The 25,683-nt window shown below is 40.5% G+C and overlaps 1 protein-coding gene across 6 annotated transcripts in view; it reads right to left on the bottom strand.

Annotated features, from left to right (window-relative positions):
* Positions 1–25,683, bottom strand: part of ANK2 (ankyrin 2) — a 313,351-nt gene that overhangs the window by 249,904 nt on the left and 37,764 nt on the right. For 4 of the 6 annotated variants that reach the window (XM_083456921.1, XM_083456950.1, XM_083456954.1 and 1 more), the window contains exon 2: positions 14,747–14,804. The exons of the other annotated variants lie outside the window; for them this stretch is intronic. In XM_083456921.1, the coding sequence (XP_083313047.1) occupies positions 14,747–14,767 (21 nt within the window). In that variant the 5' untranslated portion in view covers positions 14,768–14,804. The remainder of the gene's footprint in view (positions 1–14,746; positions 14,805–25,683) is intronic. 6 annotated transcript variants of the gene reach the window in all.

The raw sequence follows: 25,683 nt of genomic DNA, 5'->3' as shown, positions 1-25,683 counted from the left end.
AGAAGTTTGTGAACACTGTGTGTGTTAAGTTGTGGGTGAACATATCAGACGACACAGCGATTCTTCAAACAGCTCTTGTTTATTCACAGGCCAGAACAGAACTGAACTGAAGGGTTCAGCCAGCCTGCTTGGAGCGAGCTCCACTACAACGCAACTGTAACAACTTTCTGTAACTATCCAATCACTGAAAGTCACTTTCAATCCCTTATTTGCTTATGTGGACCTGAGTGAAAACTATCTACAGTATCCCCCTGCTGGCCCAGGGTGAGAACTTCATGTACATAACAGTGTGCGTGCACCAGTCCTCTGAGCTGTGGCCCATTTGGTGAACATTGAGCTGGACAAACTAGAGGACAAACATTGGTCACTGGTCATGGTTTCTTTGGAGAGCTTTGTGGCCAAGTGTGGATTTGAATCCTGGTCTCCCAGGTCTCCACAACACCAAACTGGTTCTAGAATATAAACAAGCACATGCGCCACATTGCCTCCACAATTCAGGGGGCCCGGGGCAGTTCAACATCAGCATTTCTATAATACACAATTCATGTTCCCATGCATAACCCCTTTGCATTATGAATATGGATTAACAGTCATGTTGTGAGTGTATCATACTGGGTTAGAAATTTAGAACTACTGAAATTAATAATATATTGTGTGAAAGGCATCACTGTTTATAATGTGATCATTACTCTCCTTGTTATTGTGGATTGAGCATGATTTGGCTTATGACTGTGGCATTTAAAGAAGGCCCAAAAATGAATATAGAATTTCTCTGTATATTGATAATCACTTGATTATATACAAAATACTTCTTACAGACTATGAAGACGTTTCAATCATCTCAGTGCAGTATGATGTGGAAGATAATTATATAAATACTTGTGAAAAGGCTTTGAAGTCGGGGTTATGTGCTAAACAGAAAAGAAGTCCAACGGTGTCTCGTTTATTATTTATTCAATATTCTGATATACCTCCCTCTAATCTGAAGCTCAGGGTGGTTAACAATCGGCAGATAAACTGTAATACAAAACAGTACTTCATTGAAACCACACATTCATTACAGCAGCAATTCAAGAGCAAATAATAACAGTAAAACTACCCTTAAAAATATTTTACTCCATTATACAAATGGCCAGTCAATATTTTATATATACAGCTTCCATCCTCCCCACTGCGCAGACCAGGGCCAGATTTAGGTTTGATGAGGCCCTAAGCTACTGAAAGTAATGGAGCCCTTTATATGTCCAGCTGTCTTTTGTCAACAACAAATTGTCACTGTTTATTTGTGTTGAATATATGCTATATGGTAATGTATGGACCTAATAGGTATCTAAAGCCATTTGCACATAACAAAATATGTATTTTATCAAAGTAATTGTTGAACTTAAATAAAATTAAAAAGTATATTAATAGTGAAAGACAATTAAGAAGTATATTAATAGTGAAATAATTATTAAACTCTAACTGTATGTAGGTTTCATTTTATTTGTTTTTTATCTTATATTTTGTAAATGTACATCCAGGGTTTTTTTCCTTTTAAATTTTTGTGGGGGGCGTCAAGAGAGTGGGGCCCTAAGCTATAGCTTGTTTAGCTTATACGTAAATCTGGCACTGGCCCAGACACATTCTGTCTCAAGCAAACTGCTATTACTTGGGGGGAAATCCCCAGAAAAAAGCAAGAAATTTATTTTCTTTTAATGAGACTTGTGTAATTTCTTTTTCAGATCCCACTAGTACAGCCATTTTTTGTTTGAAACCAACTCCTTATCAAAATTCCACACGTGTCCACAGTCACATCAAGGTTAGAGAACAGCACACGCAAAAATAAAACCCCAAGGTTAGAGAACGGCACACGCAAAAATAAAACCCCATCTGAAAATGTTATATTGCATGCACAAGGCCTTGCATGAAAGAAACACAGTAACTGCTATTGAACTGACCTACCATAGCACTGTGAGAGCTCTCTGTAAATGTGCAAGCACAGCACAACAATCCAATCCTAGGTTACTAATACTAGTTACAGTGATTGGTATCTTTGCAGTGTTTACAGCAGTACGTTAGCAGGAGGTCTACTGCCCCTGATGGATATAAAGTTTCTACTGCAACTACAAGCATTAAATGCAATACGGTACTTTGGCTGATAAATAAGTAATTGCTCATGATATGTTGATCAGTTGGCTGTCATGTTTCGCAGAAGAAACAAAGAGAAGAGTTTACTAATCAATATGCTCCAACCAGTGAAACTGGATGGGGGTGCTGTTCCCATTAAAAATGTACAAAGATAAAGAACAAATCAAATAAGCTATAGCTTTCTTGGATTAATGACACAAAAACCCAAGAGTTTCTGGTTTAGGGATTTGATTATTTGAAATCAAATCATGCTCTCTTAAATTCAGGAAGGTTGCCCACTTTTCAACTTGGCTTTCAAAAGTAAAACTCTATAGCCAGCTTAATGTTAAAGATCAGCAGCCTATTGTATTTGACTGAATACTCATGGTTATATTATAAATATGTAACATAAATTATAATGCAAAGGACACAGGTGGCACTGTGGGTTAAACCACAGAGCCTAGGACTTGCCGATCAGAAGGTCAGCGGTTCGAATCCCTGAGACAGGGTGAGCTCCTGTTGCTCAGTCCCTGCTCCTGACAACCTAGCAGTTCGAAAGCACGTCAAAGTGCAAGTAGATAAATAGGTACCGCTCCAGCGGGAAGGTAAACGCCGTTTCCGTGCGCTGCTCTGGTTCGCCAGAAGCAGATTAGTCATGCTGGCCACATGACCCGGAAGCTGTTCACCGGCTCCCTTTGCCAATAAAGCGAGATGAGCGCCACAACCCCAGAGTCCCTCTTTACAGGGGTTCCTTTACCTTTAAATTATAATGCATTTTCCTTAAACTCACTTTATCTAAACAGTGAAAGAATACATGGCAATAGTTTTCCTGGTAAGAGGAAAATAACTGCAAGTCATTTGGGTGCGTTCCATGGGCATAGCCAAGGGGGGGGGGGCAGGTGCCCCCCAAATCCATCAAAATCAGTACAAATCTCAGGTTCTGCCACCCCCTAACAAAAGCCCCTAACAAAAATCCTGGCTACACACATGGTGACTTGATGGTCATTTGAAGAGGGTTGAATAAATTAATAAATAATAATAATAATAATAATATAGTATACTAGAATGAATGAACAAACAAATAAATAACACACTGATTAGCATCACCCTGTAACCATACTAAAACGTAGGGCAAAGGAATTATGTTTGTGCAGTTTCTCACCTGAAGCCCTGATGAATAGTTTATCCGATCCATATTTGCACACTTATGTTTCCTACAAGCCAGCAGATTTCATCCTGACACATTGGACTATGCTTCATATATTAGGGAATGGCTTATATAGTGGGTAATGAAGGTTTACACAATGGTCAGAAACAGACTGTAATAAAAGGGCTTATACTGCACATTTAGTCTTGACTTCAGTAAGAAGTTGTACATGTCCGTGATGCAATGAATTTGAAAAACAGTTTAAAGAGTTTGAAAAACTGATCTTCTGGATCAGTACACATTGTATGCTTAGAACATGGATCACAACAGAAAAGGGTAGGAAGAAAACCTGAATTAAGTACCAAAAATAATCTTCCACAAGGTGGCACCCTTTGCTTTTCAATCTACAACAATTAGCTTGAAAACAGACTCCTGTTATTTTCCGTTTAAGTACAAGCCACAAAATCTTTATCAATAATTTTTAAGTAACAACACAGGGAAAACAGTATGAAGCTGATGCTCAGAAAGGCTAATTATACTATCCCCATGAGGAATATTTGATAATTTTTACATTAATGGAGGAAACTTGCACACTCTGAAACCAAGCATAAAACAGTGTAAAATAAAAAGTAGCACACTAAAGGGTCAAATTTAGTTTCCAATTTATATCTCAATTTCCATCAAGATATGCATCTATTGTAAAATAAAACAGGATCTTCTCTTAACCTGTTCTACATCCACTGGAATGGAAGCTTCTTATTGAATTTTAGCAACTTGGCATCTGTATGACGGCATTTCAGTGGCAGTCTCTATTGCCGCACCCATACTTTGCCTGAGCACAGCCTAGTACAGTGGTACCTCGGGTTACATATGCTTCAGGTTACATACGCTTCAGGCTACAGACTCCGCTAACCCAGAAATATTACCTCGGGTTAAGAACTTTGCTTCAGGATGAGAACAGAAATCATGCGACGGCAGCAACGGGAGTCCCCATTAGCTAAAGTGGTGCTTCAGGTTAAGAACAGTTTCAGGTTAAGAACGGACCTCCGAAACGAATTAAGTACTTAACCCGAGGTACCACTGTATCTGACTGAAAAGTATCACCCTTGTTGAAAGTACCAACAGCTAAAATCTGACTTTTATTGAAACCAAGAAGACAAGAAGGCAAAGGGGTTACTTATTATATAATGACACTTGATAGGGCAAGCAAGTCATTCTGTCAGTACAAGGATATCCACTTGCATAATGTAACTCCACCTGTCCTCTCCTTGTGTGTGCCCTGCATCCCCACCAAATCTGTTCCAGAGGGTTTGGGGGGTCCTCCCAGAAGAGGCACACAGGGCAAGAGTAGAATGGGGAAAGTTCGGTTGCGCAAGCGGAAATCTTTGAACTAATGAAACTTGTTGGTTACCGGTAATTATGATGTATGTTCTGTGGCTTTATGCAGGTCTCCTATATTTGTTAGATTTTGATTTATTTATTGAAGTTGAAGCTCTGAGGATATATTATATTATTATATTATATTATAATTTATACGCACACATATTATTATATTATTATATTATATTATATTATATTATATTATATTATATTATTATATTATATTATATTATATTATATTATATATATATAAAATTTGTTTGTGTGGATATATTTGTCAGTGTTTACTCTTTGGATGAAAATGCTGGTCTTCATTTCTTGTTTCAAATAAAAGTATTTGGCAGAGGTTTAAAAAACCTTGGTCTAATCCTATTATTGCACTTCCTTCTGTGAGACATAAGCTGGAAGATCAAGGTGTAAAACTGCAGCTTAACTTGGTTGCATTATTTGTCACAGAATGAACTGTGCATCTTTTTCTTCATCAAGAAATGACTCATTTCTTTATTCCAAGTCAAGCTGGAATTCATTTGAAGAGCTTGTCCAAGACCTAACATTCATTCTCTCTCAACAGAGGCATAATTTTTCTTTCTCATTACTTTCATGTGACTAGTACAGTATCTTACTAAAAGGCTAGCAGCAAACAAAGGCAAACATATAGGCTAATATAAAAACCTATTAGCAGATCCTCTTATGAAAAACACAATCTGATTCATGTCCACTGCCAGTAATCTCCTATTATTTTTTGGCAGGGATACAAAAGTCCTGACAAGATTTAATAACGTGAAGAAACTGAAGAATGTATATTTTAAAATTACAGCTGAAGGTCAGTGTAACATAGTTGCAAGAGATGTCCTTTCATCAGCCACATACCTCCAGCCTCTTAATTGCAAACAGTTTTTAAATAACTTTTGCTCCATGGAACTAACAAGCTCAGGGATGAGGAGAAGAGCTATTCCCTGTTACAGTTATTTACTGGATTAATGACAGAGTGCTAGAAACCTTGTTTACATAACAGATCAACAGTAGCCCTGTTTAACCTATATCTCAGATCACTGGGCCAGGGGGGAGGGGGGTGTTCCACTTGCATTATATGGGAGAAACTCAAGGGTTTGATTAACTACAAAAAAATGGAGTGGAATGCAGTGCAAGAGAAAAGCTGGGAATAGAATGGAGTATTCTGGAGTTGGGCTAGAATCTTGTAGAGGGGCTTTTCATATTGGTTATTGGCCTTAGTGCAACTTCCACCTTTCATCTTCCGGGTGAAGCCTCTAAGGCCAATTCAGACTTTCTTCAAGCAAAAACATAGTTAATCAATATTTTCTCCACCAATATTACATTATAGAGAAAGGAATCCTGTTCACTTCAATGGCAACACAAGTAGCATCAGTTTAAGAGCATTTTCATCCACACTCAGTCCTTTTCTCAAGCAAAGCTTTTCAGTCACCACCACCTGATTCACTCACCTGGTGCTGCCTCAGTTTCCTTCCCTGACAATAGCTCCGGGAATCGCTGCTTTCCCCTGAGCAAATAGGAAGACAATGGCTTGGTAGAAGCTCCCAGGCAGGCGTGGGACAGTGTGAAGGTGGTAAAAGTGTGAAGTAGTCATCTCCAGGCTTGACTACTGTAATTCGCTCTACGCGGGGCTGTCCTTGAAGCTGTCCCAGAAACTCCAGCGGGTGCAGAATGCTGCAGCGAGGCTCCTCACGGGGTCTCTGCCATGGGAGCATATTCACCCAGTGCTTTTCAAGCTGCACTGGCTCCTGGTGGAGTACAGGATCAGATTTAAGGTGCTGCTTTTGACCTTTAAAGCCCTTCACGGCCTAGGACCCTTGCACCTACGGGACCGCCTCTACTAGTATGCCCCACGGAGAGCCTCAAGGTCCATAAATAGCAACACCCTTGTGGTCCCGGGCCCTAAGGAAGTTAGATTGGCTTCAACCACAGCCAGGGCCTTTTCAACTCTGGCTCCGGTCTGGTGGAACGCTCTGCCTCACGAGACCAGGACCCTGCAGGATCTGATTTCTTTCCGCAGGGCCTGTAAGACAGAGTTGTTCCGCCTGGCCTTTGGCTTGGAGCCAATTTGATTCCCTCCCTCTCTTTCTTTTTTCTTTTCCTTCTCCTTCTGCGATGAGGCTACATTTTAATATTTTAATGTTTCAGTATTTTAATGTTGTATTTTTTAATGTTGTTTTTAAGTTGTATTCATTTAGCTTGTTTTTATTATTGCTTGTAAGCCGCTCTGAGCCCGTCCTTGGCTGGGGAGGGCGGGGTATAAATAAAAATTATTATTATTATTATTATTATTATTATTATTAAAACAGAACCCACCTACTTGAAATATTTCATTATGTTCTCCATTAATTTAAGTGGGTCAGGATAACCTCAAACCATGACAAATTCGCTTCTCTGATCATGTGCCCTGAAAAACAAATGCCTTCAACTCTCATGTTTTGTTTTAATTGAAAGGATATTAATAATCCTCTGCATTACCCAAAAGGAATGCTGGGGGGGGGGGGGGCAAAAGCAGAATGAAACATGTCCAAATTCACTTATTTTTCAATTCAAAATTCTGTAACATCTGTGGATTTTATTTTGTTTTGAAGCAAAACTGCTTTAAGGGCTAAATAAGGCTGACTCACTAACACATATGTGAAAAGCAAGATGCTTTTCAATACAATTTACCATTTTTTCCCCGGAGTTATTATGCTAACTCAATAGATGTTCACATTTTATTGTGGGCCTAATATCTTTCTAATATTTCTGCTGCATGGCTCCCTTCTTTGGAAGTCACTTTGATATTGTACCACTCAGAGACGATGTGTGACAGATGCATGGAGCAAAAGTCCAACTGGTTGTATTCAACCATGTCTTTCAGCTGATGGAAGACTCACTTGATCTAGTCATGGATGGAACAGCCTTATCCTGGTGTATTTCTGTTTTACATATGGTCACCAGTAAGTCCATTCTGTCCCAGTTCCATTTTATTTTAAAGAAACATCCCTTGGGAACACACAGGAAGGGTGGAGGCGAATCCAAGGCCAAGACTTGCTGTCGCTCATTCTCAGCATGCTAGATTATGGTTTACCATTTACTGCCTGGGAGACCTGAATACAATAATTGTAGGACAGCTGGTTACACGAACAGGTAAAATGAATTTCTAGTCAATGAACTCAGAGAAGTAGAATGGTCTAATATCAGAAAGGTCATTTCTTCTGCCTTTCTTTCTGCTCTATTTTGCGGCTCTCAGCTCTTAATGGGGATAGACACTGTAAGAAGTACGAAATGTATGTGAATAGTTTGGATTTGATATCCCGCTTTATCACTACCCGAAGGAGTCTCAAAGCGGCTAACATTCTCCTTTCCCTTCCTCCCCCACAACAAACACTCTGTGAGGTGAGTGAGGCTGAGAGACTTCAAGGAAGTGTGACTGGCCCAAGGTCACCCAGCAGCTGCAAGTGGAGGAGCAGGGAATCGAACCCAGTTCATCAGATTATGAGTCCACCGCTCTGAACCGCTACACCACACTGGCTCTCACTGTGCATTTCTGCTTCCCCTGAGGAGGTTGTTCTTTGGTATATTTGTTTTAATATTATTCAGTTGTAAGATAAATAAAAATTAAAAGGAAAGGGAAAGGGAAAAGTCCTTTCAATAATACTCCCCCATATTTTAGGGCTTGTGACAATTATTATTATAGCTACAGTGATCAAAATATTCATTGTGTTTCCCCATATTGATATATATTTCTGAAACAAAAATTATATCTATACCATCTGAGATCATTCTAACCTTGTAATACCCTCTATACTTTGTGCCAAGTACACACGGAACTTTATAAATATCTGAGCAGTTGAAATTAGCCTCCTGATTAGCATTGGAAACATATTCAGTCTGATATAAAATATGAATACTGAGAACTTTTAAAGGACATAGCATTAAATTTTATTACGGACAGGGCACATTAATGAGATGCACATAAATTAGAATGAACCCTTAGAAACATCAAATTAAGTGAGGATTTAAGTGAAACTGAAATGTTAATAAAATTGTTCTGGTCTTAGACACATGGGAGAACTCACATATTTTACCCAAGTAACTTTCTACACTGCATTTTAGCTATGCTTGCTGTTGCTGATATGTTAGTCCAAGACAAACAATAACATGTAAGGTGATATAGTTTATTTTAACTAAATTCTGGTGTTCTAGGTTATGTTGAGGAAGGCATGCAATGAAGTTTGCATATCCCGCACCAGTTGATGAAGGCCAAGAGAAGACATCACCTCACTTACTTTGGAGCTTTCAACTAATCACCATCTCAGTGCAGAACCACTCTCACTCCATTTTAGTTCAAAGAGCTGGGTGGAAATGCATTCTGATAAAGTATCAGGAATGGCTACAGAAATTTCCAAAACAAAATTCTATATATTTTACTCTTCCCCCTGTACCAGCAAATAATAGGCTTGAAAAGTTTAGCTGCATCCAGCTTAGACTTTGGGGAGTGTCGGATCGCTGACATTCTCTTTGTAAAAACCAGCTAGCGTCAGTTAGATCTACAGAGATGAATAACAAATAAGCTCTCTCTTCCCTGAAGCACAATGCAAATCACCGCCTCCATGCCCAATACAAATATTTATTTGAGTTTATTCCAGGCCAGTATTTGAAATGCAGCTGATGAAGCCGCAAAGCTTTAGTGCTGAGCCACAGTTAAAAGATTTGGTAGGAAAAAAAGATATCCAGACCGAGGCCACATTCACACCGTACATTTAAAGCAGGATGATACCACTTTAAACACCCATGGCTTCCACCAAAGAATTGTAGGAGATGTAGGTTACTAAGGGAGCTGTAGGTTGCTAGGGGTACTGGGCAAAAAGAAGCCCCTATTCCCCTCCTACAGTTTCCAGAGTGGCTTAACACCCAATCCCTCTTCACAGGAAACTCTAGGAATTGCAGCACCATATGCTCCATTGAATATGTAGGATTGCAGTGTTACTATACCATACCCTCCAACACGCTGAGGCAAAAAAATGGGACACCATCTTCCGGGGCCATGCTCCCACATGTGACTCTCACAAGATTGTGACCCTGAAAAAAGCACTTTGGGAGGGGTGTGAGATCACAGCATGAGAGCACAGCACCCAAAATGGCCGCCATGTTATTGCACAAAAAAGGGATGCCCCAGTTTTATCAGGACAGTTGAGGGGTATGCAGAACTGAAATGGAATCCCTTTCCCTCACTTCAATCAAGCATCTTATAAACTATAGGCCCATGACCCTGGCTGCATCTACACAGATCTGTGAAAATGCTATTTTAAAAATGTAAAATAATTCTCAATGCACTTTCCCAGTGACAAAGGATCACTGTCTACAGCACCCTCTGGTGTTACCTTTTTATAACACATTTCTTATGTTATAACTGACCGGTGTAGATTAGTCCCTCGTGACAAGATTCTAAAATCACTGTGTTGAGCAGGCATAATGGAGAACCTTTTTCAGCCTGAGGAGGTCCACATACCCTTCTGGGTAACCTTCTGCGGTCACATGCCAGTGCTGGGAGGGGCCAGAGGCAAAAGATGGCAGAGTAATGTATGTAAATCTTCCTCTGTATGGTAAGCTGGTTTCTACACAAATTCCCCTCTATCCTCCATCCAGGAACGCAGGAGGAATTTGAGGGTACATCCCATTCAGGCAAATCGGGTCCTCCCTTAAAGAGGGAGGTGAGACCTGGAAACCAACACTCTGTGTTATGGGTGGGTATGATTGGTCAGCCACAACACCCGATTGACAGGTCCCCCATAGCTGGGTACAATCTGCCCAATGGGACGCAGTCCAAACAGTTCAAGGGACCTATTTATGCCCATGCACGTGACCCAGAGCTTCCTCTTTTGGCGTGTGCATTCGGAACACCCACCCACCTCTCCCTACTTTTAGGACTTTGCACCTGACCTTGCTATGCCTTCGTGTGTCGTCTGTCATTGGGACAGGAGCATGGCAGGAATTTTCCCCACTTGGCTGATTGGCTATTGCCATTTGGGTTTCGCCTGCCATGTAGCAAATCGTCACAACTTGTAAGGTTGCGGATAGGCTCTGGTTCAGGTGATAGGGATGTGAGAACGCTCTCGCCATCCCTATGTGAAGGGTATTCCATTAAAGGAATCCAGGGACTCAATGGTTTGGTCAACGCCTGAGAGGGGGTTGTGCCTGTGCCTGAGTCCAGGGGGACATTTGGGTGGTGGAGATAGCCTGTTCCCAGCTTTCCACTTATCCAGGTGTTCACCCTTGGCTGACCTATGCTGGAACCCTGGGTCAGTGCTACCTGCATGGCAGGGAACTAGTTGAACCAGAGCCTATGCAACCAGTCACTTTCTGTAATCAAAGTTGTGGCCTAAATTCTGCCAAAAACCAAACTAAAATTTGAGTCAAGTTTGTCTTTATTTAGGGGGGAGGTTTATGGGTCTGAACACGCAAAAGCACTGGAGGATGGTGCAAAGCAGTGCCAGTGAGAGGTGTGGCCTGGGGGGGGGAGTGGGTCTGGGGAGACCTTCAAGGGCCAGAGTGAGAGGATTGAAAGGCCACAACTAAGGTTTCCTACCACTGCCTTGGAGAATACTCTTCCTGTTCACAGGGAAGTAATGAATACTTCAGGGAATCTGTGGCCTTTATGGGCTCCGCAAAAAGCAAGCGCAAGTGCAACCTTTTCCTTGATCACTTTGCAATGTCATGCAAAGGCAACGCTTCTCTTAAGACTGAACGACCTTGACAGTCTGTTTGCTGCAAGGAGTTAGGTAGCTGCCTCCAGCTGGGAAACACCCGTCAGCTGCTACAAGGAAGGGCAGTTTATGTACAGGCCTTGAGCCAGGTGGATAAAGCAGCTGCCGACATAACTGGCTAAATCCTTCATGTCAACAGGGAATAATAATATTCACAAATCATCTACCACATACTAATGTTCTCTCAATCCTGTTCCCTTTATTTACATCACCACACAGAAAAACACCACAAGCCATTCATTGAAAACAAAACAGAGCTCTTGCTTTAGACACAAGGTCCTTTAGACACAAGCATATGCCATAATAAGCATTTTTAGCATACGGCTTGCTGTCACGCGGCATTTTGATGGGGCCACAATTGGGACCTGTCGCTTGAAGCCAGAATTGGCTTTTACAAGTTGTAGATGCTTTGCATTGATGCCTGCTTCCCATACAATTCAGACAACAGGGGAATACTGAAACCACGTAGGAGGAGGAAGATCAGATGAACTACACGGGGGGTGAGGAATCCTTTTGAAGGGCACATTCCCTCATGAGGAGACTTCCACGAGCCTCATCCCAATGGTGGCTAAGACTGACCTGGCTGGGACCAGCAGCAAAAATGGGTGAAGCAACAACTGTGACTCTTATGTTTGTACACTGCAGTCATTGAAAAGCCAGAGGTTTCAACACAAAAAAAGAATATGGCTTTTTTCATGTGATCTTGTAGTTTAACCAGATGTTCTTCTACACTACTATTTTACCAGTGCAGCAGCCATGCTCCTCAAGAACTGTGCTTGCCCTATTCACCACAGGAATCATATCAACAGTGCACACTATCTGTACACAAATAATTGACTACTCTGTTACCTTCCAGTGGTGTTCTATTAACTGGGTGTCTGTACTATATTCCCACTTCCTGCTGAATTGGTTGGGTTTGTTTCCAGAAAAGGTACTTTGACACAAAACATAATAATACAAAGTATGTGCAGATTGGGCTAAAGGCATACTACTGCATAGAAATTAGTAGGTACAGTCCTCTGGTCTACTAGAAATAAAGTGGCCCTCAGTGAAGAACTAGTTGTCCACTCCTGCTGTTTGCTTTCAAGCGCAAATTACCCAGATAGTATGAAATGAATAACAACATGAACCCACTATTTCAATAACTAAAGTAGCCTTCCTAAACAGAAGCATATAATCTTTGTCTAGCCTGTTTCATCAATACTGGGGGGGGGGGGGACACCTCTCATTTTTGAAGCATTATCCAGTTTCGGAAAGTGTTTAAAAGTAATATGCACAGCTGCAGCAAGCCAGTGAAAATTGACTTCAAATTAGAATTGCAAGCAATGGGAGAGAAAAATACGAAAGATACATTTCCAACAGGAAGCTTTTTAGAACAGTACGTCAGAGGCAATATACTAAATTGCCTGAAACAGATCACTATAATTTCATTTTTAAATCATTAGAGCTATTCCCTTGCATGAGCCATGAATTTTAATTCCAGATAAATTGTAGGCATACAAATTACGGAAAAATAATGTTCGTGGAGAGACTGTGGCAGTCATTTTAAAAACAAGAGAAAGACATAAACAGGGGTAGGTCATGTGGTACTCCACATGTTGTTAGACTACAACTCCCATCAACCCCAGCTATATGACCAATGATTAGGTATAATGGGACTTACAGAGTAGAACTGGGCAGCATTAGAGTGGCTTACCTGCATTGCAACATGAATTGGAATAAACTGAATATCCCTGATAACTTTGCATACCCATTTTACCCAGTTTCTTAGGGAAAATGTAAAAAGGAGAAAGGTTTGTACTGCAAAATGTAGTATATATGAAACATTCGTGATCACTTGGCAATGAAACATTCTACTGGGCTATAATGAGAATGCTCATTACTAGAAAGGAGAGCAAGAAGTAAACTAGTTTGTGTTTTTTTACTTTTACTTTTTGCTTCTTTTTCTGGTGAACTTTCGGTTGTACAGAATCATCCTGGCTAAAACCCTTGTTGGATGAATTGTTGTTGTTTTTTGTATATGAGAAGCCCTAAAACAAATAATACAGTAGAGTGGATCCTAAGAGCTAGGCACAAATATTTTATTTAGAGCTTAGCACTTGAGTTCTATCACCTCTTTGCTCCGTTAATCAGTGCAGCGTCAGTGTCACTGAAAGTGGTGGTGGGGTGAGTGAGAAGGTGCGTGCTCCCGTAAAAAATAACTTTGTTTGCCTCCCTAAAAAAAGCTTAATAATCTTGGCTGGATGCTCCCATAAAAAGAAGCTCAGCAAGTTCCACCACCTCTTTTTCTAGAAAAAAATCCCTGATTTTATTATATTTTATTACAAGCTTCTCTTCAGCAGCATCCTTCCATCACGTAGCAAGCACTTACATTCTGAAGTAATACTCTGGCTGGCACATAACTATTTGTCTAGAGAACAGCTAATAAGCCATTTGGTTCCTCCAAGGTTACTCAGTGATGTAATCTCTTAAGGAGTCAGACATAATGGTAAATCTGCCACTTTTATGACCAGCATTGAAGTCTGATTTCCATGCAAGTAAAGAAGATAAATCACAGGGGCTCTGTCAAAAAAACTGGAGCATACTAAGAATGGATCAACTCCTCTGTTTCATCATACCACTGCTCCAGTCAACTGAATATTATTTCTTGAGCCCTGGACTATTGATCTATTGATCAATATTATATATCCAGGGCTCCACTGTCACCATACATCTCAAGCTATCATCCCAAGAAAGGCAGAACTCTGCATTTGGGAAGGAACAGAAAGGTGGACTGACCATTGCATCCCAAACTCTGCTGGCTTGCCAGCCAGCTCATAAGGAGCAGGGCATTTTTCCTTACTTTTCTGCTTCGCCAGTTCCAGGCTGGTGTAAAGGAGAGCCTAAGGATCAGGTCCATTAGCAGATCAATGGGGTTGATATGGAACTCAACTGCCTAAACTCCCTGTTTCAAAGTTTCTACATGCTACCTTTGTTCCAGCTAAAATCAGTGGGTCAGAATTGTGTTCAAACTTCTCTTTCAGAAACAGGACCAAATTCTGTTTGTACCAAAGATTGTATTTTTCTGTATTTCCTTAGAAATATAATCGGAGTTAAAAGAGGGCGACAAAAGACTGGATTTCGTCTATTATTAGAAGTTTGCACAGGGACGTGCACAAAACTGTAGCAGTAAAATTATTCAAGAATGGTAAACTAAAAAATCACAAGACTTTTTAATTTGGGTTATAGGTGTTTGTTCAGAGCAAGGAATAATTTAAGCAGTTATGAACAACACTTTCAGCTACATATAAACATGGCTGATTTCTTCATGGCTCCTTTGTTTCAGATAAATAAAATACCAGGGTACCTTTTGTAACATGGTGGTCATTTGAAATGTCTGTTCATCTTCCCATTCAGTTACTTACCTAGAAGGGGAAAAAATCACACATTAGATCTTTACAACAGACTTCATTATACTTTAATTTCAATGTATGCTGAACTGCAATAATTTTTTTATACAACTTGAAATGATTTCCCTCCACTTCGCAATGCTTGAGGCAGCAGTCCTATAAACATTTTCCTGGGAATAAGTCTTTCATCAGATTCTCTGTGAAAGCCACATTGAAATGGCTTTTTTAATACCAGAATGGCATAGGAACATTGAAGCAGGTGGAGGTGTTCTTCCACACCAAGCAAGACCTAAGTGAACTGAGTATCCTCTGACTGATTCAAACATGTATTTGGGTCTAGTCAAAGGACTCTTATCACAACAACATTGGATGTGTGGGGTTTGAGGTGGCCCTGGGCTCAGTGCCCTCTGGTTGGCTGTCTTGTCCACCTGTGGGTCATTCCAGACTTTTTTGGGAGGTGGGCAGTAGCAGCACCCTAGATGGTGGGATCCAGCCACCTTTTACCTTCCTGCAATGTTCCCCTTACATGACCCAGCCACTCACAACTGCTTGGAGCACTGAGCTAGAAAAAGAAATTCAGGTAGGGTTCAAGGTAGGTGTTAGCTATGGGCCTTGACACAGTGCTGGGACCTTGGCTGTTACCCTCGGCTTCCTGGGGGCATGCTCTGCATGCACACCGACCCATCATCCCCAGAAAATGCTGAAATGCTGCATCTTTGTTCTTACAGATGTGCAACAGCAAGCTGTATTTGCAACAACCGTATGCAAAGATTTCAGCACATTCTGTTGGCATGTATTCTAAAACTACAAGAAACCAGTCTTTGTGAATATCTCTCTCCAACTTTTCTAAGCATTACAAAGGTAGTGCCCAGTATTCACAAGAACAGCGTGAATGTTCAACCCTTCAAACATTTGCTAAAAACCTTCCTTTGCCATCATGCTTATGCCAACAATTAAGACTATTTCTGTAATGGTCAGCTGGAGATACATTTTAAGAGTTTTCTTAGTGTGGGGGAGTCTTTAATTGATGTAAAGTGCTTTGATTTTTTTAATGAAATTGCGGTATATATAATTAAAGGCTGTGTAACAGAAATACTTGGACAGGGTTTTGAGACATATAATTCCTGTGACAATCACCTTCTCTCTTTGCTACATGATAAGCCTGCAAAGTGGCACAAGAAATTTAAATATCTTGCAAAAGCAAAGTGAAGGTAATGAGAAAAGGTTTTTCTCAGCATGGCAAGGAAACTTTATAGACTGAACTATAAAGCTGCCAGCATTCAAGAGCTCTTTTTATAGGCGAGATAATCAACATTGCCAAAATTTCACAGCTACTGCACAAAAGCAGTTGCTTCTATGCTCTGGAAGACATTCCTATTCAGCCTTTGAAGGAGCCAAGTTCACATTATTCTTTCTGAAAAATAAAACTTCAGTCTGTTGGATACTCTGTATTTGATTAGGCCTTTCCAAACAAGCTGTTGCTGCCAACTACAGTTCACAAATTCTCCTAATGCCTCGTCCCACTTTAAACTTGATAATGCTCTTTGTGCATTAGCTATGCAGTGCACTTAGTAGGAATTAAAATGTAATGCTTGGTGCTTCCTCTTCAAATGAGCCACACAATGCTTTCTTGGTATTTGGCTTATGCTAACCAACCAATGACAAAATGCACTGTCTGTTTGATTAAAGGTTCCTTGTATTTTAATATTTTTGTTTATTTGTTTTAATATTTTCTGTATAACTTTCTTTCTAGGATAGCTAGAGTCTTCCTTTAAAAGAAAAAAAAGAAAGCTGAGAGCCATGGGGCACCAGTAAAGCACCAGGTTATCACTTGTGAAATTATGAAGCAGGTGCTCAAAACCAGGTGTGCAATTGCTTAGTTTTGGGAGTACATTACAACAACATTTATTTTTGCAGGTGTATCTATGAGACATCCCCAATTTCAAAACACTTCATTGATCACACCCTGTATTAACATCATGGAACCTACTCTTAAAAATCACACTTATTCATTCATTCCTGAGATCCTTGATTACATTAAAGCTTTTTTGGGAAAGCTGGGCTTTCAAACTTAGTGAGGGGTTTTTTTTAAGAATTGCAGCAATTTTGCTTCTCCCTAGGACTTCAAGCCAAAAGTTCACAGAACAGTGAAAGACTCGTTTTCCCCATGTTAGTATCATGGAAAAAGTAATCATAGACACTGTTGGCCAGCTCTGAATTGTAAGCATTTGGGCCAATGTAAGATTTCAGACATATCACTTCCCAGTCTTCCCATCCACAAGGGAATGGGCTGGCAAGAAGATTCATAAATATGGCCACAATAATTGTACAAGAACGAATAGCTTAACTAAATAGCAGTTGCATACTGTTACCAGGGTAAACATAGACCAATGTCTTAAAGGCCAGAAGTTAGTTTGTGTATATTCAAAAGGGCTCTTTAGAAATCTGGAAGTACCCAATGCCAGGGCATAGGTGTCCTCAAAAACTGTTCTGTGATTACAACTGTTAAGTGTGTAACAATCACTGTCCGTACTTTTCTATATTTCATTTCCCTCCAATCTTACTTTTTACAATTCCCCCCTCCAAAACCATGTGCATATGCCCGTTACTCAGCATAACACTTCATGTGTCTGAAGCATCTCTACCAACTGCAACACTGGAGACGTCCTAGCCCAAAAGGAGCTGGCGATGCTCAAGGTAGAAGCTTCTGGGGCTGAACCCCATTTACATCCACTACAACCTAAATAACAGAGTAAATGTGTCCCATTTATATCTTCCTCCCTCCCCCCCCCCCCACTTTCAGTTGTTCCAGTATGATTAACTGTTTCTTCTAACAAAGTACACCATTCACTCAACTGAGAACCAAATCTCTTCTGCTCCTAATGGTTTTACTAACATCTGTTAGCTTTTATTACAGCTTGCTAGGACCAGCTTCAGTAAGTCTTTTTCAAAGCTGTGGCAAGCTGAATAGAATAACAGAATTATAGAAATGTAGAGTTGGAAGGGACCCTAAGGATCATCTAGTCCAACCCCTTGCACTGCAGGAATATGCAGGTGTCCCAAGCGAGGATCAAACTTGCAACCTTGGCATTATCAGCACCACTCTCTAACCGACTGAGCCATACAATGAATAAATCCATCTAAAATTTGCCTGGACATAGCACAGAGGTAGCCAAAGTGGTGCCCTCCCAGCCCCATATTTCCCCCTTATACCACATTTGTCAATGGCATTACCTTTGGGATGGGGTGTGTGTGTGTGTGTGTGTGTGTGTGTGTGTGTAATCCTGTTGCTTTTCACCTTCTGTATTATTCCAGGCATTGCCTAAGTGCTTAGTAGCTACTTTGCCGTGTTCATGAGTCCAATTACCAACCCCTCAAAGCTGCTGGTTTGAACAGCAGCTTCTGCTGTTGTTTACATCCGCATCCTTCCATTCACCTGCTTGTTGCCTGCAATTCCTCCGAGCGCCACCTCTGGAGCTATTGAGTATTTGGTTGCTTGCATGACCAGTCGGAAGGGCCGTCAAAACTGCAGCCAGCAGTGGTGATCAGATAGCTGCTTAAAAACCAATTTGTGGAAACTATAGCTCTCTGTCAAGCACTGTAGCAAGCCAAAAGACTGGAGACAGAGAGGCAACTTTTTAAAATACAGTGGTTCCTCTGGTTAAGTACTTAATTCGTTCCGGAGGTCCGTTCTTAACCTGAAACTGTTCTTAACCTGAAGCACCACTTTAGCTAATGGGGCCTCCCGCTGCCGCTGCGCCGCCGGAGCACAATTTCTGTTCTTATCCTGAAACAAAGTTCTTAACTTGGGGTACTATTTCTGGGTTAGCGGAGTCTGTAACCTGAAGCATATGTAACCTGAAGCATATGTAACCCAAGGTACCACTGTATAGAGAATTCAATTTGAGAAAGCGCTGAGAGTTGCCTGTGGGGGCAAAGATGCTTCCCTCAGAAACTGGATAATAATAAATTGATAATAAATAAATAAATAAATAAATAAATAAATAAATAAATAGATAATTAATAAATAAATGGATTAGTTTAATTCCTGAAGAGGGGGGAGGCGGTTGATTTTATTTCAGTAATTGGTGCATTCTTAACAAATTGATGAACTCAAGGTGGAGGGATAAGGTGACTGGAGTCAATGCTTTTTAAATGAAAAATGATTACTAGGGAGTGAGGGGAGAGGTTAACAAATTAACATGGGAATAAGAGGGGAAATGGATAGCAATTAGTAAAGAATATGGAAGGGGTGAAAATTAATAGGGGAATAAGGAAAGGGAAGATTAAATAAGTGATTTGAAATGAAGGAATTGAGTGAAAATTAATAGGGAGTAAGAGGGAAAGTGGTGGAAATAGGGGTGGAGGAGAAATGCTGTTCGGTTTACATTGCAATGTGAACCTACCTAATTTGTGCTTCTGGAAGCAATGCACAAACCAAAATTTAACTGTACATCAGAATTCACATTTCTCCCAATTTGAAATGAAATGAATAATAATAATGCAGTTCTCCAACCAAATGAGTGTACACCAAAGTGTGTGCATTAGAGGAAAGTGTGCATAAAAATGGATATGTTAGTGGAAACAACATACAAAAACACATTATATTAGGGAAAATTGCTTGTAAAAACATTTATATTAGGAGAAATATGCACTAAAATGCTGCAGATAATGGTGTGAGGAATCTTAAAACAAATTTGCACACTGATGTAGAAACTGAACTTAGGACTACAAAAATGAGAAACTAGGTGGAAGCAAAATTTGGAAGTGTGTGGTGGAGTTCAGTGTGTTATGGACTCACAGTTAAGAACGTGCTTATGGAAGACAATCTTACTTGGGTACGAATGATCGCCAAAGAAGAAGATTTAATGAGCCAAAAAGGTTAGGAATTTTGGCTTTGCCCATGGCCACTTTGAAGGCTGGTCTTGGGAGAATGCAGCCCTCAACCCAGCAAAAGGAAGCTGTCCCTGCCCTGGAGCCTAACAGAAGGTATATAACACCTTAAAAAAAATATCAGAGGCTGCTGGACAAGAAGCTTGTTACTTTAGGGGTGGAAGATCCATCACTCAAGGGCACCTTGAAGCTGGAATCCAGGCAAAAGGAAGGAGGATAGCATCAATAGGATAGGAAGCCAAAAGGGAGGGGGGAGGCCATGGCTCAAAATGCAGCTCAAGAGAGAGAGAAAGAAATATTAGACATGGTGTGTCCAATTCATTTTGCATTATTTCTTTTTTTTTAACCACATGGTCTGAATAAAATACAGATCCGTAGAACAAGATCTTTTTGTCCCTGAAAAAGGCAAAACACTGAAATGTACTATATCTTCTAATAAATCTTCTCACTTCCCTGCTATCTTCCCATGGTAGCTGCTTTCCTTAGGCAGCATTCCACTCCTGGTTTGCAGTGCCAAGACTGGTTCATCATTTGACCTCTCTGCATGGCATGAAGAGTTTCCATACCAGCAGTGGGTGTCCCCAGGAACAAGCAGCACCGGTGAAGGCATTTTTCTTGTGATCCCCTGGAGCTTAAACATGGGCTAAATTGCAGGGGAATGGAAAATAGCCACAGGCAAGCTGTATTTCCCATGTAGATAGGTAACAAGCCACCCTCCCCACTAGTAACGGCAGCTCAGGATGGGGGAGAAAGTTGCTTATTTATAAGCAAACCTACCTAACAAAAATGCAAATACTAATGTGTATAAAGTATACATAAAATACATATTAAAATGCATTATTATAAGCAAATTGTTATGAGTGTCCTCCATTTTAAGGCTAAGATAGATCCAAACCCCATGAATGTTTTTCTTGACTTAATTCACTTTAGTTGAAGAGCACATGCCATGGGATAAAAAGACAAACTGCAAGACCTAGCAAGCATTAAGCACTTCCAATGCTGCTTTATGTATTTCTCTGGGTGTTGCTCTACATACAATAATTACAGTGGATGATCAGGGCTCTAAATCAGAAGTGCAACCACTGCAAACGATGAATTCAGGAGAAGGATGTTAGTTTCTGTTTCCTCACTGTGCAGCTGAAATTCCAATAAAGGATAAGATGTCTCTATTTTCCCCAAGCTACTAGAGCTCAGCAAAGTGGCAGCGGCCAGTGAGTTAAATACAACCTACCCGTATTTTTCGCTCTATAACACGCACCCGAACATAACACGCGCGTAGTTTTTAGAGGAGGAAAATCAGTAGGCATGCCACCTGTAGGCATTCCCTCCATAACACGCACAGACATTTCCCCTTACTTTCTAGGAGGAAAAACGTGTGTTATGGTACAAAAAATACGGTAACTTCACGGCATCAGTGAGGCTGAAAAGGCCTTAGCTGCATTTGGACTTGCGTTAAAAGCTATGAGCAAGGCCCATGAGTTAAGAGCTGCCCAAAGGGGCCATTGTGGAAATGTGATTTTTTAATATATGGGAAACACATATACTGAACCAACTCAGTATATGTCACCAATTGATGAACATTTCTTAGTAATTATGCAGCTTGGTTTCTTGAATAAGCAATAAGCAAGGAAAGACAATAATTCAAAAGCCACAAAACCTGTAAAATAACAGTCATGCAACACAATCCTATGCATGTATAATCAGCTTTAGGAACACAGCAAGCTGCCTTATACTAAGGGCCCATTTACTGTTGTATTGTATACCAATGACTGGCAACAGGGCTTCAGGCAGGGGACGTTCCCAGCCATACGTGGACTGAACCCAGTTGAGCAAGGCAGAGGCTTAACCACTGAGTTGCAGCCCTTCCTCAAGTAAATCCCACTGTGCTCAGCAAGGACTCATCCAGATTTGAGCTTGTCCCATGCCTAGAAAGCAGGGGTCCGAGCAGATTCCAAGTGGTTTTGCAACTGCCCCACCATTTTTGCTGGGAAAACCCGCTCATTAACAATAAATCGGAGCAACCGTCAATCCAGGGAAAACCCGATTGACATTTGCTCCAAATCAGTGGTAAAGATCAGGTTTCCCCGGGAGAAAGCAGCAGGCCAAGGCCAAGTCTGGATGAGCCAGAAGAAGAAGAAGAAGAAGAAGAAGAAGAAGAAGAAGAAGAAGAAGAAGAAGAAGAAGAAGTTTGGATTTGATATCCTGCTTTATCACTACCCTAAGGAGTTTCAAAGCAGCTAACATTGTCCTAAACACTCTGTGAGGTGAGTGGGGCTGAGAGACTTCAGAGAAGTGTGACTAGCCCAACGTCACCCAGCAGCTGCATGTGGAGGAGCGGGGAATCAAACCCAGTTCACCAGATTACGAGTCCACTGCTCTTAACTACTACACCACACTGACACACTCTCTCTCTCTAAGACTTTTTCCTAAGCAAATGTGTATAGAATTAAAGCCTGAAATATAAATAATATTGAGTTCCTTTGCACTGTTTTAGTACGTTTCAAAACCATTATATTACAATTATAATATTATGGTGTATTACGTTTTATCAGTACACATTTCTTGTACTTTTAAAAAAGTTTTTAAAAGTTTTAAAAAGTTTTAAAAAGTAGTAATGAGGCTAAATGTGTTCATGGAAAAATCTTTCCTTTATCTAAGTTTTTACTAGACATTTTGCAAGCCAGCTGGTCTGGCTATTCCCCATTAAAAGCTGTTCTAAAACTAAGTTCCTTTTTCCCCCCTGTGTCAAATAGCTTCAGTGAACTTGCCTGGAACTGAATCAGAGGAGTCACATAAGAGGCAGAACAAATACGGCCTTTGTGCAGTTTTCCTGGAACACAGTGAAAGTTTGACTCACAAACACAATACAGTTCTAGATGTAAATTACACAATCTGCCCAATATTAAAAACAGTGACCGCCTAAATGATTCACGCTGACAACTGCTTTCAAAACCTGAAAGCTTTTTAAAAATGGCCTTACAAATACAACCTTGCCAAAAAACATAAAATTTAATTTTGCTTGCAGTCAGCAACCAGACTTGCTAATGGACTATTCTTGTCCAGTGCAGTAGTAATGTTCCCAATAGGAAAACAGTGAATCTTCTATTCTTTCCATGATGGTACAGCATTACATTGCCATGGACATAGGAAGCTATTTTATATCAAGCCTGACCATTCAATGTGGCCAACCTATGGTCCTGCAACTCCCAGGAACCACATGACCAATGATTAAGGATGATGGGCATTGTAGTTCAACAACATCTGGAAGGCCATGAGTTTGCTACCCCTTGTCTGCAGTAACTAGCAGCAGTCCTCAAAGATTTCATACCAAAATATCTTAAAAGCCCTACCTGCGGAGGCTAGGGAATGAACTTGGGATAGTTTCCATGCAATGCATGGGCTTGACCACAGCCTTTCTTCATGCTCAGTGAGGAAAATCTGGGTTGGACCAATGCAGCTCTGTGTGGCAGTGATTTTGTGACTCTCTCAAAATTCAAAATGTGTCCCTTGCTCCAAAAAGGTTAGCAAACTCTGCATACTAGACCATGACTGAAGCAAACCATAGAAAGAATAGGAGAATGTGTGGGTCTGAGAGCAGGTGGAACAGCAAGGATGTACAACAACTATCAAAGTCTTCCTGATCTCCTAATCACAAAAATATATAAACAGGATATTTTAGTGAATGAATCTCTTGGGTTTTTTTAATCTGCTGAAACTGTATCTTGTTTGCAGTGCTTTTTTCTTAAAGAAAAATGTTTAGGGGTACTCTCATTTTCCTACTCATGCTGAAATACTGCCCCTCAATGAGGCCAAACTTAGATTCACAAAATGTTTAGGGGCATGCGTACCCCTGCGTACCCCCCAGAAAAAAGCGCGGCTTGTTTGTACTATTATATGGATACATTTAATGATGCATTTTAGTTTTTTTCTAAGTTGTGGTAAGCCACCCTGATATTCAATTGCCATAATTTAATCAGTAATTCCACTGATGACCAAAGTGCCAGTGTATATTTGTAATATCTGGTGCCAAGTTGTCTGCAAAAAGCTAATCCCAAACTTTAATAGGCTAGTAAGCTACTTAGTCCTCTAGAGAAAGGATCAAATAATATTTATGATTCCTTAATGAAGGGGGGGGGGTTCATCCCTTGAGCATAGGAGCTCTCCAAAGTTACCTGTCCCTATAATCTTCTCAGTTTTTACTAAATCTATGAAATCCTCCTGCTTAAAATCTGCATTTTTATTATAATTAATCCATTTAACCTTTAAAGTACGCATAATACTATGGAGAAATCATTTCCGCTTCCTTTCCCCTCTACTTGCATTTGCTGTAGCAATGACTCCAGTTATAAAACTGTTCATACTTGAATACAGACAAAAGAAATACAGTCCCAAATGAAGCTAAGTAGAGCATGGGCTTATTTGCAGAAACATTTGCTATTAAGATGAACATTTGACATCCCGAAATGTCTAGCTCTGCCCCCTGCCAATTAAACCTCCCATCTTTCAGTTTATTTTGAGAACATGTAGGTAACACAGTTGTCTTTCCTTTTTTAAAAACTCTAGCTGTCAAACAAGCTGACAGAGTGCTGCATGGCAGTGTGTTACACATCCATTGATGGTACACCTGCCTATCAGCAGATTCTGGCTTTTTTTAAGGGCCAACATTATTTCTCTGCATTGTATGTGCCTTGAAGAATGCCAAATTTAGCCAATCAGAAATAGGATATTTTATTACAATGAAGCAATATATAAATTTTGATAAATAGATAAATTAAATTAATCTAAAGGAAAAATGTTTTCTACCACCTGAAGAGGGACTTTGCTTTTTGAGGGCTACATACTTTCAAACACATACCTTCCACTGAAGAGGCAGTGTGGCGCAATGGTTCGATTAGGATCTGGGAGTAAAGGTAAAGGTAAAGGTACCCCTGCCCATACGGGCCAGTCTTGACAGACTCTAGGGTTGTGCGCCCATCTCACTCAAGAGGCCGGGGGCCAGCGCTGTCCGGAGACACTTCCGGGTCACGTGGCCAGCGTGACATCGCTGCTCTGGCGAGCCAGGGCCACACACGGAACGCCGTTTACCTGCCTGCTAGTAAGCGGTCCCTATTTATCTACTTGCACCCGGGAGTGCTTTCGAACTGCAAGGTTGGCAGGCGCTGGGACCGAACGGGAGCGCACCCTGCCGCGGGGATTCGAACCGCCGACCTTTCGATTGGCAAGCCCTAGGCGCTGCGGCTTTTACCCACAGCGCCACCCAGGATCTGGGAGAGCAGGGTTCAAATCTTCACTCAGCCATGAAGCTCACTGGGTGACCTTGGGCCAATCACTTATTAGTCTAACCATAAAGGTGGTATGTAAATATAATAAACAAACAAACAACTATGCAACACTACCCAAAGACACATAGGGATGACCTGTAGCACCAAGCAGTAAGATGGATAAATTCATTTGGTCTGCATTTTAGAGCAAGCTGATCTAATTTGCTAATCCTGTTTAGGGAAGTTTTTAATATTTAATGCTGTATTGTTTTTAACACTTGATTGGAAGCCGCCCAGAGTGGCCAGGGAAACTCAGCCAGATGGGTGGGGTATAAATAATAAATTATTATTATTATCATTATTATTATCATTATCATTATCATTATTATGATTATTATTATTATTAGATTGGAATACAGCTGTTAGCCAGATCACAGACTTGGTTCAAAAACAGCACATGAAAAAGTATTTTACTTTTACAACTGCATACAAAAATGCATATTTTAAGGGGAGACAGTGTACTTTGGGAGAAAATGGTAAAATACTCTTTTTCATACTTAAAAAAAATAAATCCACAGTAAATGAGACAGAAATGAAAGAGTCCAAGCGAAACTGATATGTAACATAAACAGGCCTGAGTCTTACTTCCAAGTATGTATGTTTAGCACAGGGGTGCAAAAATTGCCTTTATTTCAGACTAGCAAAATTAGCTTGCTTGTCCATGCTACATAAGCTACACC

Source organism: Podarcis tiliguerta (assembly GCF_965153285.1).
Source record: "Podarcis tiliguerta genome assembly, chromosome: 9".
Classification (NCBI taxonomy): domain Eukaryota; kingdom Metazoa; phylum Chordata; class Lepidosauria; order Squamata; family Lacertidae; genus Podarcis; species Podarcis tiliguerta.
The sequence above is the reverse complement of the archived record's forward strand: the minus strand, read 5'-3'. Positions and strand labels throughout refer to the sequence as shown.